The sequence below is a fragment of the Anarrhichthys ocellatus genome, unplaced genomic scaffold (assembly GCF_004355925.1).
Source record: "Anarrhichthys ocellatus isolate YVR2014 unplaced genomic scaffold, GSC_Weel_1.0 scaffold25, whole genome shotgun sequence".
Classification (NCBI taxonomy): domain Eukaryota; kingdom Metazoa; phylum Chordata; class Actinopteri; order Perciformes; family Anarhichadidae; genus Anarrhichthys; species Anarrhichthys ocellatus.
Window position 1 is genome coordinate 4,328,222 of NW_022280055.1, and position 15,292 is coordinate 4,343,513.

The window sequence follows — 15,292 nt, forward strand, 5'->3', positions numbered from 1 at the left end:
GACATGCTATACTATGACTTTTTCTTCGACATGCTATACTGACTTTTTTATGACTTTTTCGACATACTATACTATGACTTTTGACATGCTATACTATGACTTTTTTATGACTTTTTCAACAATTTTTTCAACATACTATACTATGACTTTTTTATGACTTTTTTCGATATGCTATACTATGACTGTTTTTTCGACATACGACTTTCTTTTTTGATAAGCTATACTCTGACTATCCCAAAAAATGTCGACAAACTATACTATGTGACGACCCATCCCTTCCACTATGGGTCTGTGTCCTGTTTGCTGTCTCTCTGTTTTTCAGGATGTTGATCGGCAGCTGATGAGCCGCACCTGATCCTGGTGTGGCGACGGATTAAAAGACTCTGCACCTAAACAGGGAACTGACTGCTCTTGTTCTTTGGCTGAAACGGCTGCTTATTTGTTCTGTTTAATTCATGTGTTCTTTAAATAAAAGTCTATCTATTACTTTCACCACTTGTATTGTCTCCCTTGAAGTTGCAGCCTTTGAGTCGGGTTGTAACAACTATAACTGTTTTTTCTATATACTATGACTTTTTTAGACATACTATACTGTGACTTTATGATTTTTTCAACTTACTATATCTTGACTTGGTATAGTATTTTCAGCATACTATACCATGACTTTTTCCCAAAAAATGTCAACAGACTTTTTCCGCCCTACTATACTATGACTTTTAGACATATTATACTATGACTTTTAGACATACTATACTATGACTTTTGTCAACATGATATACTATGACTTTTTTATGCCTTTTTTAGTCATACTATATGACTTTTTTCAACATACTATACTGTGACTGTTTTTTGACATACTATACTATGACTTTTTTATACATTTTCTGGACATGCTATACTATGACTTTTTGTTGACATACTATTTAATGACTTTTTTCGACATAATATAGAAGGACTTTTAGACATACTATACTATGACTTTTATCAACATGATATACTATGATTTTTTTTCGATATGCTATACTATGACTTTTTCATACTTTTTTTTTCAACATACATGATTTTCTTTTACTCTTTTCAACATACTTTTAACGTTTTTAAGATTTTTTTGACATTACTTTTTTACTTTTTTCGACACAGTATACTGACTTCTTTCGACTTACTATATAATTACATTTCATGACTCTTTCCGACATACTACCCTATAATTTTCCAATGAATTTTTTTGATCTACTATTCTATGACTTTACTTTTTCGATCATCATGAAATGATTAGTTGTGACACGTCATATTTAATTGACATCGATTTTAACGACGACTGAGGAGAGTACGTCTCATTTTTTAAATGCCTGTTGCCTCCACTTCTCTCTCCCCTGCGTGGAACGAAGCTGAGAGGCGAGGAAATGAACCGTGGAGGTTCAAAGTTTGGAATTGAGAGACTACTCCAAGTGAGACAACAACTAGACATATGCTTTAACGTCAGGATGGCCGAGCGGTCTAAGGCGCTGCGTTCAGGTCGCAGTCTCCCCTGGAGGCGTGGGTTCGAATCCCACTTCTGACAAGTGTCTTTTGTGACCTTTAAACAAGCTCTGTAAGACATTTATGACATTTTGTAGAAGTTGTGTATCGGGAGGTAGAACAGGTTCAATGCCTAACTTAGGCAACACACTGAAACTGCTACCATTTGCGTGTGTGAATGGGTTAATGAGGAGCAAGCATTACAACTTTTTTTCCTCTATTTCCTTTTAGTGTAGCCCACCTACCTCGTTACACTTTGTAGTTCAGTTCAATTGCTTTTCTGTATGTTCTGTCTCAATATATTTGTGCTACTGTGGCCAAATATGTATATGCGTACCTTTGATCCAAAACGTGTTTCCTGGTAATATTTGTCTTATAAATTAAACAATTTGTGGAACTGAACAGGTAAACACTGCTTAAATTAGCCTGACTTACTATACTATGATTTTTTTCGACATGCTATTCTATCACTTTTTCAACGTACTATACTATGAACATTTCCAAAAATATTTCGACATACTATAGTGACTGTTTTTTTGACATACTATTCTATGACTTTTTCGACATGCTATACTACTTATTTCGACTTTTTCAATATGGCCCGCGTTTTTATAGCCATACGTGGATCAGATTTCACTCAATGTCAGGATGGCCGAGCGGTCTAAGGCGCTGCGTTCAGGTCGCAGTCTCCCCTGGAGGCGTGGGTTCGAATCCCACTTCTGACAAGTATCTTTTATGAACAAATTTTTTAAGTCAACAAATCCTAAGACCAAAATTGTCGACAAACCACCGCAAATTCTTAATTAATTTTCTGGCCTTTAAACAAGCACTGTAAGACATTAATGACATTACAGTGGAAGCTGTGTATCGGGAGGTAGAACAGGTTGTTCTGTCTTAATATATTTGTGCTACTTTAGGCAAATATGTATATGTTACCTTTGATCCAAAACCTGTTTCCTGGTAATATTTGTCTTGTAAATTAAACAATTTGTGGAACTGAACAGGTAAAAACTGCCTATGGTGATTTGGGTTAGTAACTGATTTGACAGCCATTGCAGTACCTCACATGCTGTAAAGTTAAGTTTCCATTCACTAAAACTCTAATGTAAATAGACACCACTTAACACTGGTTGAATGGTTGCGGATGCATGTCATGGTGTCAAACAGCAGTGCCTGATCCATGACTTACTATGAATTACCAGCCATGGCTCAACACCGCCCTCTAGTGGTAAGAAGTGGAATTTCTATAAAGCTAATAGGACTTTTCCGTTTTCACACACAGTACTTAATGAACCTCTGTCTCACTACTAGTTAAGAGAACAAAGTATGTGAGAGCAAAATAAGCATCAACTGAGATTAATGACGCACCTGAAAAGTATTTTTTCCAGTAAACAATATTACTTCAACAGAAGGCACCAAGTTCACACCAAACTTTTATTTAATCTGGAAAAAATATTTCCTGTCAAAGGTCACTAAAACTCAAAATGAACAAAGAAGACCAACATACGAATGTCCTATAAAATGTGTAATTTAGAATTAAACAAAATGTGTGCTCAGCTACTTTATATTTTATTCACCTTGCCTTAACCAACACTGCAGTTCTTATTGTCAGACTTCATATATTTTTCTTTAAACATAAAAAACTCTTTGAACCGTTAAAAGTAGATACAAAAAATGAACTAAACATCCATCAACATTATGAATGTAAAGACCCTGCACGAGGAGAACACCTACTTTAAATCTTAATACAACTAACAGATTTATTTTGCTTTCAAGAAACAATGGTGCAGCTGTCTTGCAAGTCTTTGAATGAACTCAAACTAAGTCAACAACACAAAACAAATCTGTTTCACCTTAAATAGGTTTAAATAATAACAATATAAGGCAAATTGTCCTAAAGTGCTCAGGCTCAATGTTTAGCCAACAAGTATTATCTCACTTGGATTAACATTAAGTAGAACGAATGGGAATCGCTGCTCATTTTAGTGACAACATCCAACCAGACACCTTCACATCAGAAGACCTGTAACAGAAGAAAACAAAGTTACAGCACTATACTGCACATTAATGTAAGGTTAATGTACTTAACTAAGCATTTTCCAGGACTTGCTAGAAATACACGTCTAATAAAATCATCAATAATATTATCTGTCAAAACAAAACTCATGTAATGCACTCAGGTGCCATATTAACTTCTGGATTCAAGGCTCCAGACCAACATTTTTAGCAAATGTCTCAGGAAAACAATTTCAACCCGACCGAAGTCGGTGTCTTTTTTTATTTGTTATTGTCATTTATAGTGGTTATTTGCATAAAACCAAAATTCAAATCATTAGGAAATAAATATTTGCTTTGATTAAAAAGAAATCTTGGCACTAGTAGTTTCCTTCATGTATAACATGCTGCTTAATTAAAGCTTGTTTTAGTGAGTTAAACGGGTCACAATTCCCTCTCTAAAATCGATTTAATATTACTCTCAAACAAATGTATTTATACATGCTTCTCGCCTAAAATGAAATTTTACAAAATAACATCTGAAAACATCACAATAACGTTATCATTTACTGTCGCTCAATAGTCATCTTTACAGTACAGAGCCTTAACACATCACAATGTAATTCAATGGAACCTTGGTTAACGTTAGCCGTTAGCTCCCCTCAGGACTGTGTTGCCCACCGGCTGCTAACAGCTAACTAGCTCTGCTCCTGTTGATTTCAATCTGCAGACCGGTGATTAGCGGCACCGCAAAACTGCCTTCAGCAGAGCAGCTATAAGCATGTTTTGAATCAACTGAGGTTTGCCAGTCGGTATTGAAGCCACACGCATCCGCGGGAAAAGGCAAATATTAAAAGACAGATCTCGGGATTTTATGAATCAATATTGGATCACTCAAATGAAGATCGATTTGAATTGGAAATCAATTTTATTACCTCAGCCCTATACATAAACACTAGCTTTCTTCCCATGGGAATGACATGAAAACTATTATGGTTCAGTAAATGTTTGCTGTCAGTCGGTCTGGTGAAGGCAGAGGCCAGGAGCTGATGCTAACAGATGGCTGAGATAGGCAGATAGGCATTCTTTCATCTGCATGTCCATGCATCAATAATGCTACATTTACAAAAATAAAAAAGACTAAATATTCACCATCAACGAATCCAATCCGTAACTTCAAAATTACAAAGTCAAAGGCTGAATCTTGCCAGCAAAATATCTTCGAGCAGTCTGCATTGATCAGCATACACTTTCATTTGATGGCAATTGACAAAAAAAGTATTTAAAATATTCCCCTACATTGATGACATTCAGGCACAACGCTGAGTGGCATCTTCCCCTCTGATTTGTCAGTGGACTCAGCAAAGAGATCTGCCTTCCCGTTGAAGCCTTCCTCTTCCTGACCACACTCTTCCTCACTGTCAGGGCTATGAGGAGCTGCTCTACAGGAGCTCTGTTCCTGGAACCTGAATGTATCACAATGTCAAGTTTTAGGTATTAAGCTTTAAAATGTGCAAAAGTTAGTTTTGCCAGTTTTGTCAGCAAACTTGTTGCTTTTCTTTTCTGATATTACAGATTTTTGCTGAAAATAAAAAGATGTTAAAGAGTTTAAACTGATTTTTAAAACATTAACAATAATTTCCTGTTGCAGAAAGTGAATGATCAAGTTTACAGTTGACTGTCTTCTGAAGTTCAAAATCAATTGTGAAAATGTGAAATAAAAAAATAAGAGCGGATGGGCTTCAATTAAAGTCTAATAAAGACAAATATAAAGTGATAAGAGCCTACCTCAGTCCTAGCATGACGTCTATGTAATTGGCATGTCCAGCATCCACCAGCTCCTTGGCGACATGGACGCCATCTGCCAGAATGTCCACCTTCCAGTGTGTGTTTGATACAAACTCTCTGAAGAAGATCTGGAGGTTCTTCTGGTACAACCCCTGCTGGAAGAAGACCGCTGCTCCATCGGTCCACTGTCCATCCACTCCAACCGGCTTCACCCCTCTCAGAACGCAAGGGTACGTCACCTTTGGGAGGTTCGTTAATTCCCCAGGAACCCTCTTCAGCTTGGAGCAGTCTTCATACGGGATGCATTCGTAATGGCCGTAATCCACCAGGTTCAAGACTGCTGTGGTGTTGGCGTCTGCGATTTCGGCCCGGCACCACTTATTCTTAGTGTCCGATTTAAACAGGCAGCAAGTGCCAGGGACGAGGTGGGCTTCAGGAAGAGGAGACATTTGCTCAGGGAGGTCGTCCAATATTAAGGACACTTTGTTCATGACATGAAGTAAGTCCTCCAGAACGATGCAAAACTCGAAGGGAGTCGTCACTGCGGCAGCAAACCCAGAATACAACTTATCTATGTCAATAGGAGCAAAGACAAGTTGCTGAGTAGGGCTCGTGTCCAAGTTGAATTCTCCTTCCGCTTTCTCATTTTGGGTTTGGGCAGTTGATGGGACCATCTCTTCATTCGGCTGCAGTGAGGTTGTGGTTTGATGAAGGAGGAACAGTCCATTGATGACGATTTCAACCTTCCATAGTTTTTCAGCTTCTGAATAACACACAAACACCAGTTGGACTTCTTTGCCAATCATTGGTTTGAGTATTTCACACCACAATTCAGGAGCAGCCTCTACCTCACTGAACCCAAGGCAGTTCACTTTGCATAAAACTGCAAGGTGCGGGATTTTTACCAGCATGCTAGACTGGTGTCGGATTGAGCCACTTGGAATTTTTTCAGTTATTCCATGATCCACGAGGAGGACCTGGCATGTTTCCAAGCCTACATCTTGAAAAACAGCCCTGTGCCAATGCTTGTCCACCTGAACTAAGCAATTTAGGCCCTGTTTGACATCCTCTTCTGCCACCATCTTGCACTTGCATAGGTTGTCAGCAATAAGACTTTCCAATGCAGTAAGCAGTTCACTGGTCTTATTTAGTCTGGCGTAAAAGTTGCTGTTACTCAGGACCGACAGAACTGTACCAGTCTCTGTATCTTTAGCCTGAATAGACGGAGGTATGAGTGCATCGGCACATCCACTTGTTGTTGATTTTGTCATTCTTGCATTCTTCTTAGAATCTTCTTTGTTTATGGTGGGCGCTGTTCTGTGTTCTTCTAGTTCAGGTGACAGTGTGGCAGGTGTTGGTTTCAGCATGAGGCCTTTATCTTCAATAGTAGTTCCTTGGGATTCAGCTGTTTTTTTCTCACTCACTTCTTTTGTAAGGAAGTTCTGCTCACGGGATCTTGCCTTCTCTTCTATTTCAATTGAATCCGCAGGAGACTTCTCTCCCTTTTCACTTTCAGTGTTACTTTCAACAGCTGCTTCCAGTGCTGCTGGAACACAAACGGCTCCATCAAGAATCTCAACCTCGACTTCCCAATGAACTTCATGACAGACAAAATGAACCATGAGAGGCTTCTCCATTACAGCATCGGTGAAAGGAACATCACTTTTGTACACGTTTGTGTCCAACAGGGAGCATGCCATGCTGAATCTTGGATGAGAGAGATACTCCTCTGGTATGGAGTAGATCTTGTCCTTGCCCACAACTGCGGAGTTTCCATAGTCCACAAACTCAACTTTGAAATGGGAACTTCCTTCACAGTCCTTCACAGCAGAACGATACAGAGCTCCGTCTTCCTCATACTCAGCCAGAACCAGGTCATTTATTCTCAAAGATGTAGCAGTCTTCAAGGAATCTCTGAAGATACTCGAGTTGAGATTTTCGCCCATTTTCAAGATGGCAGGTTCATCCTCTGACAGTTGAAGAAAAAAACTGTTGACCGAGTTGATGTGGGAGACGAAACACATTGCCCTGAAACCTGCGCTAACTTTCACGTCCGGCAAACACGAGAGCTGTGGGATCTCAGTTTCCTCTCTATGTTGAGGCCGTTCACCATGAACCTGGTCTTTTATGTTTTTTTTCTTTTTGCGAGGTGCACTCACAACTTGAGTGCATCTGGAGGCGTTCAATGTAGGGCACTTTGAGGACTGCCGTTTATGTTGTCTCCTGCACTCAACTGAAGGCTTTGTGTGTCCAAAACTCACAAGTGTCTTTGGTTCTGGTGAAAGACTGAGAACGAGCTCTTTTACCTTCTCATTGATGTTAACATCTCCATCAAACAGTTCAACATCAAATGAACCATCTTCGCTCTTTCCAACTATGACCGCTCTCACTTGCTTGTTGAGGATTGCGCCATCAAGCCATTCTTTCACACCTGCATAGCGCTCTTTCTTGGACACTGAAGCAAGGTGGCATTTCACAGCCTGCATGGGTGTGTACAACAAATCAGCAGATTCTCTGGGGACAAACATGACATGGGTCTTCTCAGATATGATTGTGTTACCATAATCCACAAAAAACACCCCGAGATGCTGAGGGGACTGAACAGGATGTGCCAAGCCCCTGTACCATTTGCCATCAAAGAATTTTGCCAGGGCCAGCTTCCTCACAACTGCTCTCGTACTGGCCTGCATCATTTTCTCACTCTCATCTGCGATTTTCTTTTCGAGCTCTTCAATGATTTCAGTGTCTCTCTCAAGGTGGCAGTAGATCTCCCACTGACTGCTAACGTGAGTGATGTAGACTTGTTCCTCATTTCCAGGACTTAGATCATGTGAAGAGTAGCCAAAAGACTCAGGAATCACGGTCGACAGTTGCTTTGCCGAGATTTGCTCTTCTCTTGGCACGCCCTGTTCAAAGAGCAAATTTGTTAGGCTCCGTTGGGTTTGGGTGTTGTAGAGTTCCACGACATTGCAGAGCCCTTTGTTTTTCACATTCAACTGTGAGACAACTTCACATCTTAGACCACTGGTCCTAAGGACAAAATCTTTCAGTGTCTTACACACCTCCGGACTCCAATCCCCACTGTTCTTGGGGTCAACAGGTTCGAGCAGGTTGTTAAGGCTGCACCTGAAAGCTTGTCCTTCCAAAGAAACATATTCTGGCATTATTGCCTGAAGATTGTGCTCCTTGATTTGGATGGTAAAGCCATAGTCAACCAACATCACTCTGACACAACTGTTCTGTTTCTCTGTGATGAAGGCCCTGTACCATCTTCCATCTTGAGGTGACTTGGCGACACAACATGAATCCCCTGATTGGAAGGGAACTGTGTGAGTTGAGTAATATTGATAGAGTTCATCCATCAGTTCCTCCAAGGCTGGACGTTTCTCTAAAGGCTGGCACCAGATATCTGATGGGGACTTGATGTAAGAGCAATTCACAGCAAAATTACACCCTGGCTTGATGCTTAAGGCTTTGAAGCTAGCAGGTGCTTGGGCCTTCTCAGTTTTCTCTTCCTTCTCACAATCATTCAGTTGCTCTGTATTCCCATTGAGGTCTGATGTCACACCATATCTTGGGCATCTTGTTTTTTCTGTCAAATCTGTGTGGTTTGGCACCACATGCTCTATGGCAATGTTGTTCCAGTATTCAGCTTGTTTGGAAGAGATCAGGAGCTCAGTGATACTTGGATTGTCTTCACTTTCCATGACATGGAGATCAACAGCAAATTTGTTTTTTCCCATTTGGATAACATGGACTAGCAGGGCTTTGTTTGACACAGCTCGTCTGAAAAAGTCAGAGGTGGTGCTGGTCCAGACTTCATCCAACGGAAACACATTAACAAGAGTGCAACAGAAGGCAAACGCTGATTTGTTGGCAAATGTCTCGGGTATCTTCTTGATCAACATGTGTGGCACTTTCTCAATGTTCCCAAAATCGATAAAAAGAACTTCAGATCCATGCTCAAGAGTGTCTGTCACGACACCCCTGTAGAAATGCATGTCTGCCTCATACACTGCACAGCACAGTGTCCCAAGCTTGGGATTCAACAGCACGTCTTCACCCAGCTTCACTTGACTGAAGTTATCTGCCATTTTTCTCATCATTTCTTCAAACTCATCGTTACGTTTTTGTGTTCTGATCCAGAAGTGGCTTGGATTCTGGACATACTCGACATAGCCCACAAAGACAGAGTTTACATGGACCCCTTCTGCTTCCAGTGTTTTACACACTGCTTTGCCCATGATTGTCTCATAGTAGAAATAGCCACACTGAGGTGACAGATCTTCCTCCAAAACTGACTCAACCTTCATGCTAGGAAGCTCTTGAATGGACTCTGGTTCCTTCACATTATTATCTTCAGCACCAATTACTGTGATAGAGTACAGGTGCTGTCCTTCATCAAAACCTCTGATCTCCACATCTAACACTCTTCCAAGCAAGGATGCCTTGAGAAAACTCAACTGCTGAGTTTTGACCGCCTCATCCTCATCACTCAGCGAGGAGAGCGAGCATGGGAATGCCATGACAGGTGTTGAAAATAAGTCCGGTGGCAACCTGTGGACGTTCTCAACTTTGACAGATTCAAAGAATCCATAGTCAATGAACAAAATTCGAAGTTGAGAGTTGACTGGGAGAAACTGCACGTAGCCTCTGTACCAGTTCCCATCTTTGCCTTTGACTGAGCACAGTAAACCCAGGTTTTCTGGAGTCTTCTGGTTGCCTTCTTTGGTTTGGCACTCATTAACTGCAGCCAGCTTCTTTGACATTTCGCAAAGGTCTGTTTCCATACTGGTCTTCTGACAGTAAAACAGTCCAGGGTTGACCGCAGCAGTAACACGCACTTTAGCACGTGTCCCACAACTCAATCTAGGCCCACAGAGAGACAGAATGTCTTTGTATCCCTGCAAACCAGACGGTTTGAAGCTAAATTCTTGCCCCCGTAGCTTTTCAATGAGTAAGTCAGGAACTGGCTCCATGTTTTGTTTGAGTGGCACCTCTGTGAGCATCCCAACCAAGAGGAGGAAAGTATCTGTGTCCACATGCCTCCCAAACCCATGTCTAACGAGGTCAATGTTAATGTCGGGGGCTTCCAACAAGAGCACTTTGTGGGGCAAGAGGGCTTGGATGTAACCTTTGACATTTCTTCCAATCAGGTTTGAGAAGTACTTCTCCACTACAGAATGAGAACTGCCATGAAGCAGCAGAAGATTTGCCAGAAAGCCGCAAACTATCTTGGGAGGCAGGATGAACAGGTCATTTGAACAGGAAGATATGTGGGCGATGTTGACACTCAAAACGTTACCGTGATCTATGAGGAAAACATCAAACAAGTCCTTTTTCCGGTTTTGAACTCTTCCTCTGTACCAGCGGCCTGAATCCAAATCTTCCACAAGGCAAAACTCTCCAATATCCACCACAGCTTTAGTCTTTGGTACATTCTGTATTTCCCCTTGCAAGATGATATAGTCAAGATCACATATGGTAAGGTACTGTCCCTGGAAGTGTATCAACGTTGCGTCAGGGTTCCAGTCCAAGTGAGTTAACTTGAGGTCCACTGGCCAAAGGGCACATGGTGCAGATGAACCAGATCTGTAAATTAAAGTGACTTGTATTATTAACCTTTAAAAAGTGTTAATAATTTGGTGAGTTTATGAATTCATACATTCATTGTGTTTTTAACCAACATTTGAAAGCAAAGGCAAAATTTCCACATTTGTGGAAAATCAAGATATTATTTAAACACCGGGCATCTGTCAGAGCCTGGTGTGGAGCAAAATGAAGCCCATACTGTGTCTAACCCTACAAAACCATTCCCTTTATAACTAACAGTCAACTGTATACTCTATAGCTGAATTGGGTATCGGTGTCAATGGGCCGATCTGATATCAATACAATTATTTTAAAAACAATTCAGTACATTTATATCTGTGTATTTATCATTGTGTTTAAGCCAAGTCTGATGTTGCTTTACACATTAACGAATGATCCCAGTCTCTTCCACGTAGTGAGGCGTACAGATTATTAATTTAAAACAGGTATCGGATCTGTACTAGATATCGGGACTGAAAAGTCAAATCGATGCATCCCTAGTGTGGAGTAACACATCAGTCATTTTCACACAAATACAATGCAGCACAGTGCATTGTGGGATTCCATGCCATGGACATATAAATTGGACACTTAATTAAAATAGCGACAGTAAATACAGTGTAGACTGTTTCAGACCCCAGTATGAGCTCCATTCCTCTTCCTTGTGTTTGGTACTTTTAGATGCAAATAGGTTAAGGGCTATTTTCCTCAGCATTTATATTGACATTACATTTTATTGTTCTTGTAGCTACAGTAGATTAATACAAAATGCTGGGGTTTTCTTTTGTATTCAAAAAAAATGTTTAAAAGAGAAAAATAACATAAAAGAGAATAATTTCACATTTAAATGGAAGGCCAAATAACTGTTGAATAGCCAGATGTGGTGCTCCACTAAATGCTATACCACTGACTCTGAAAATCTAAACAAAATCATAACTTTATTCAAAAGCTTTGCTATCAGCTTCAAACCAGTTGCTAAATCTACAAAAGAAAAATGCCATTGTACTATAAGGAAGAACATGCTAGCATCAATTTATTTTTGCCACATTGATTTGCTTACTTTTGATGTTCGGAGCCCAGCACCGACTGCATGACTACAGAATCAGTGACGATCACATCCTAAACACAACCCGGAAGATAAATGTTGGCGATCATTAATCACAGACAAACACACAAGAACAAAACCAGCACAGATGTTAACCTTTACATAATACGCCTTTATCAACTTAAAACAAGGCTTAACTTGATAACGTGTTTTTTACATATTATATATTTTTCCATTTAAAAGGAAGTTTCTTTGGAAAGTGTTCCTCTCCAAACTGAGGGTGTATGGATAGTGTCATATATTGAAGACATTGTAAACCCCTTTGAGGCAAATTTGTGATATTTAGGGAATTTATTTCTTTACATACCATCAGAACTGATTAGAGATCACTGACACATACAAGGTGGCATATGTTCCCTTTAAGTTAAGCATATAAGAAATGTTTGTGGATCCAGCAGTTCTTAAATTAGTATATAACAGTCAGGAAGTTAGGAAGGCAGACATACTCAGTATACTTATTGTTAGGGCTATTAAATATCACATACACTGTATTTAGGATTACCACAAAGTGCTGTTAATATAATATCAATATCAGGAAGATTTCAGCTAAACTGTTTCAACTCTAAGTTGTGAAACTTCGATCATCAAATCAACACCTCATCTAAGTTCTTAAACTAGTCTGTAACCTTACAGTAAGGTTTGGTTTAGTCTAGTTCAGCGGTTCCCAAACTTTTTAGGCCACGCACCCCCTTCTACATCCCAACCGGGTTCACGCACCCCCAATCCCCCACACCTTAAAAAAAATAAAAAATCAACAGAGCCTATTTATAGCCGCATAACAATCGGACCAATGAGAGAACAGTTTGCTCGCGCGTGGCGTTTGTTTACAAGATTTAGTCCGCTGTTAAATGTTGCAGTGTGAACACAAACCGAACAAAGGGGCAACTGCAACATTGTATCATATTAATCCCTGAATCGGAACAAAGCAAACGAACAACGAGTGTGAAAACGCCCTGAAACACTGCAACAAAGTTTCAATACATTTCAGTTACACAAGGCGTCACTTTTAAAGAGCAATAAGGATGGCGAGGACACACGCACAGGCTCAGAGGCAGATTGCATCACATTTAATTTACAATTAACCATAGATAGCGGTTACATTAATCTGAATCGAATTACAATAAAGTTACACTCTCCAATCATACATTCCACCTTCTCTTTGGCAGCTGGCAAGCACACGTCTTCGGCGATTGTGTGAGGTAGCCCCTTTCTTGCTATTCTGTGACCAGATATGAAGCCCGCAGTGCGTGTTTTGTAGACCCAACACATGAATGAGACTGCAGTTGTTTTGGGCTGTTTTGTAACTCCTCCGATTTCGATATAAAAAATGTAAGGGGCTTTTGACTTGCACTGGCATGCTTGGTGTTCAGGTGGCGATGTAAATAAGAGGGCTTCAGACAGCTGTTAGCCAGAACCTCACTGAACACCACGCACTGTGGCTTTGGGCAATCTGCATTTGCCAATCCAAGTGAAGCCCAGACCCAGATAATTTTCATCATATTTCCTCTTTTTTCACCTTGACTCCGCGATGGGCCTATGTGCTCCCGATTTGTCTGTGCAATCCCTTCATCCTTTTCGGTCTCCTCCGTCTCATCTTCCTCTGACTCCGGCTCGATTTCTTCTCCCGGTCTCTCCCCAACGCACCTCTCCGTTTCTCTCGCCTCCGCTACCTCTCTCTCTCTCTCTCTCTCTCTCTCTGTCCCTCTCCTCTTTTATGACTGATAGCTTCAGATGTCCCACCTGACAGTTTCCCAGATTTCAGCCAATTTAGCATATTTGCATGAACGTTGCTGAATGAATGAAGTTAGCTGTTAGCTGACGTTAGCTGCACAAGCTAGGCTACGTGTACGTGTGTACGTAAAAGACAATCTGGCGGCAGGAGCAGAAGTGCATTTATTTATTAAATTGTAAGTTTTTAAATTTAAATGTTACAAAGGGAATTTTTATAATTCATGTTTTTGTGAAAAATCCCACTTACATTTTTTTAAATTATATTTAATATCAATTATTACACCATTAGACCACCATTACATTTTTCCTCTGCGCGCACCACACTTTGGGAATCCCTGGTCTAGTTCATCGTGGTAAACTGGAATTATTTAAACACCGTGGAAATGACTGGACACGAATGTGCGCGTATTTTATTGTTAGATTGGCGAGGAGTTTATTCAGTTTTAGTGTAACATTAGCTAGCTTACATTTTAGTAACGTTACTGAGCCAAAAACACAATTCATAAAATGTCGACATTTCGCAAACGCACTATTCCTTAAATCCACAGGGTACGTAAGGATGGACGGACTAACCGAAGGTGACTCCTCCGAGTGTTTCATGACGATGTAAAATGACATTCAGCAGGAGTTAGCGGCAAAAACTAGCAAAGAACAAATCCTGCTATGCTAACGCTAGGCCGCGCTGAAGCTAACTTCATAGTTTGGCCTAACAGTTATCTTACGTCATGGTCGGTTTTTATCTCACATTACCGTCAATGACGTGAACTACGGACATATTTCCGTTTAAAGTGAGCTCTCTCACATTCATAACTGTGCCCTACCTGCTGTGCCGCCTCATGTGTGCGACCTGTCAAGTTAACGCTCCTCAATGCTGCAACACGTGTCTGATCTCACTTCCGGTTTCTCCTCGATTAATAAAGGTCAGACATGTCTGTTTGCTGCGAGCTCCAGGCTAAATGTTTTAAATATGAATATTGACAATCCGGGAATGATCTGACTTGCAAATATGACACTAACTGACGCTGTGGCTCATTTTAAATGCAAATTCAATTAATTTATCAATCGAAAGTGGCCTTTCTGCATAATTAATACAATAAAATAAATCAAAGGGTTTATTGATATTGAAAATAATCAGTAGTTGCACTTCTAGTGGTGGACGCAGCTTCATAGGTAACATTATCTTAGAGTTATAGCCTCCTGTAAGTATTTGAAACTATAACAAAGCTACCTAAATAAAGTAAAAGTAAACTAGACAATTGTTTTTTATACATATATAACTTTGTATAAAGGGCCAGCTGAGTGTGGGAGGCAGGATGGATGGATGGACAGATGGATGAGGGTTTTTCTGTTAATCATTAATAACCTGGATTAGCCCCAGTCCTCTGTAAATATGATGAATGCATCCGCGGGTTCATTAGCTCTGCCTTTCCACAGCACGGCTTTATTAGTCTGAGGTTGCTCTGTCAGGTTTAACAAGAGTGCAGTTGTTTCCACTTTTCTTAAGCTTCCAAATCGTCGGTTGGACAAAAAAAAAAAATGCTTCACACGGTATTTTGTGATCAT

At 40.3% G+C, this 15,292-nt stretch overlaps 1 protein-coding gene and 2 non-coding genes across 3 annotated transcripts; 2 read left to right on the forward strand and 1 right to left on the reverse strand.

The window, feature by feature from the left end:
• The first annotated feature begins 1,478 nt into the window (after positions 1-1,478).
• On the forward strand, positions 1,479-1,561 carry trnal-cag (transfer RNA leucine (anticodon CAG)). Its single transcript has one exon. It is a non-coding gene; the product is annotated as a tRNA-Leu (tRNA).
• Positions 1,562-2,160: 599 nt separating this feature from the next.
• On the forward strand, positions 2,161-2,243 carry trnal-cag (transfer RNA leucine (anticodon CAG)). The gene has a single exon. It is a non-coding gene; the product is annotated as a tRNA-Leu (tRNA).
• A 1,284-nt stretch (positions 2,244-3,527) lies between these two features.
• tdrd15 (tudor domain containing 15) lies at positions 3,528-14,599 on the reverse strand. The gene is made up of 6 exons (XM_031861419.1): positions 14,551-14,599; positions 11,954-12,012; positions 7,733-10,893; positions 5,302-7,270; positions 4,813-4,979; positions 3,528-3,541 (listed from the first exon to the last, which is right to left on the reverse strand). Exons 2-6 carry the CDS (start codon positions 11,983-11,985, stop codon positions 3,528-3,530), a joined length of 5,343 nt encoding a protein of 1,780 aa, XP_031717279.1. The 5' UTR covers positions 11,986-12,012; positions 14,551-14,599.
• Between the last annotated feature and the right edge of the window lie 693 nt (positions 14,600-15,292).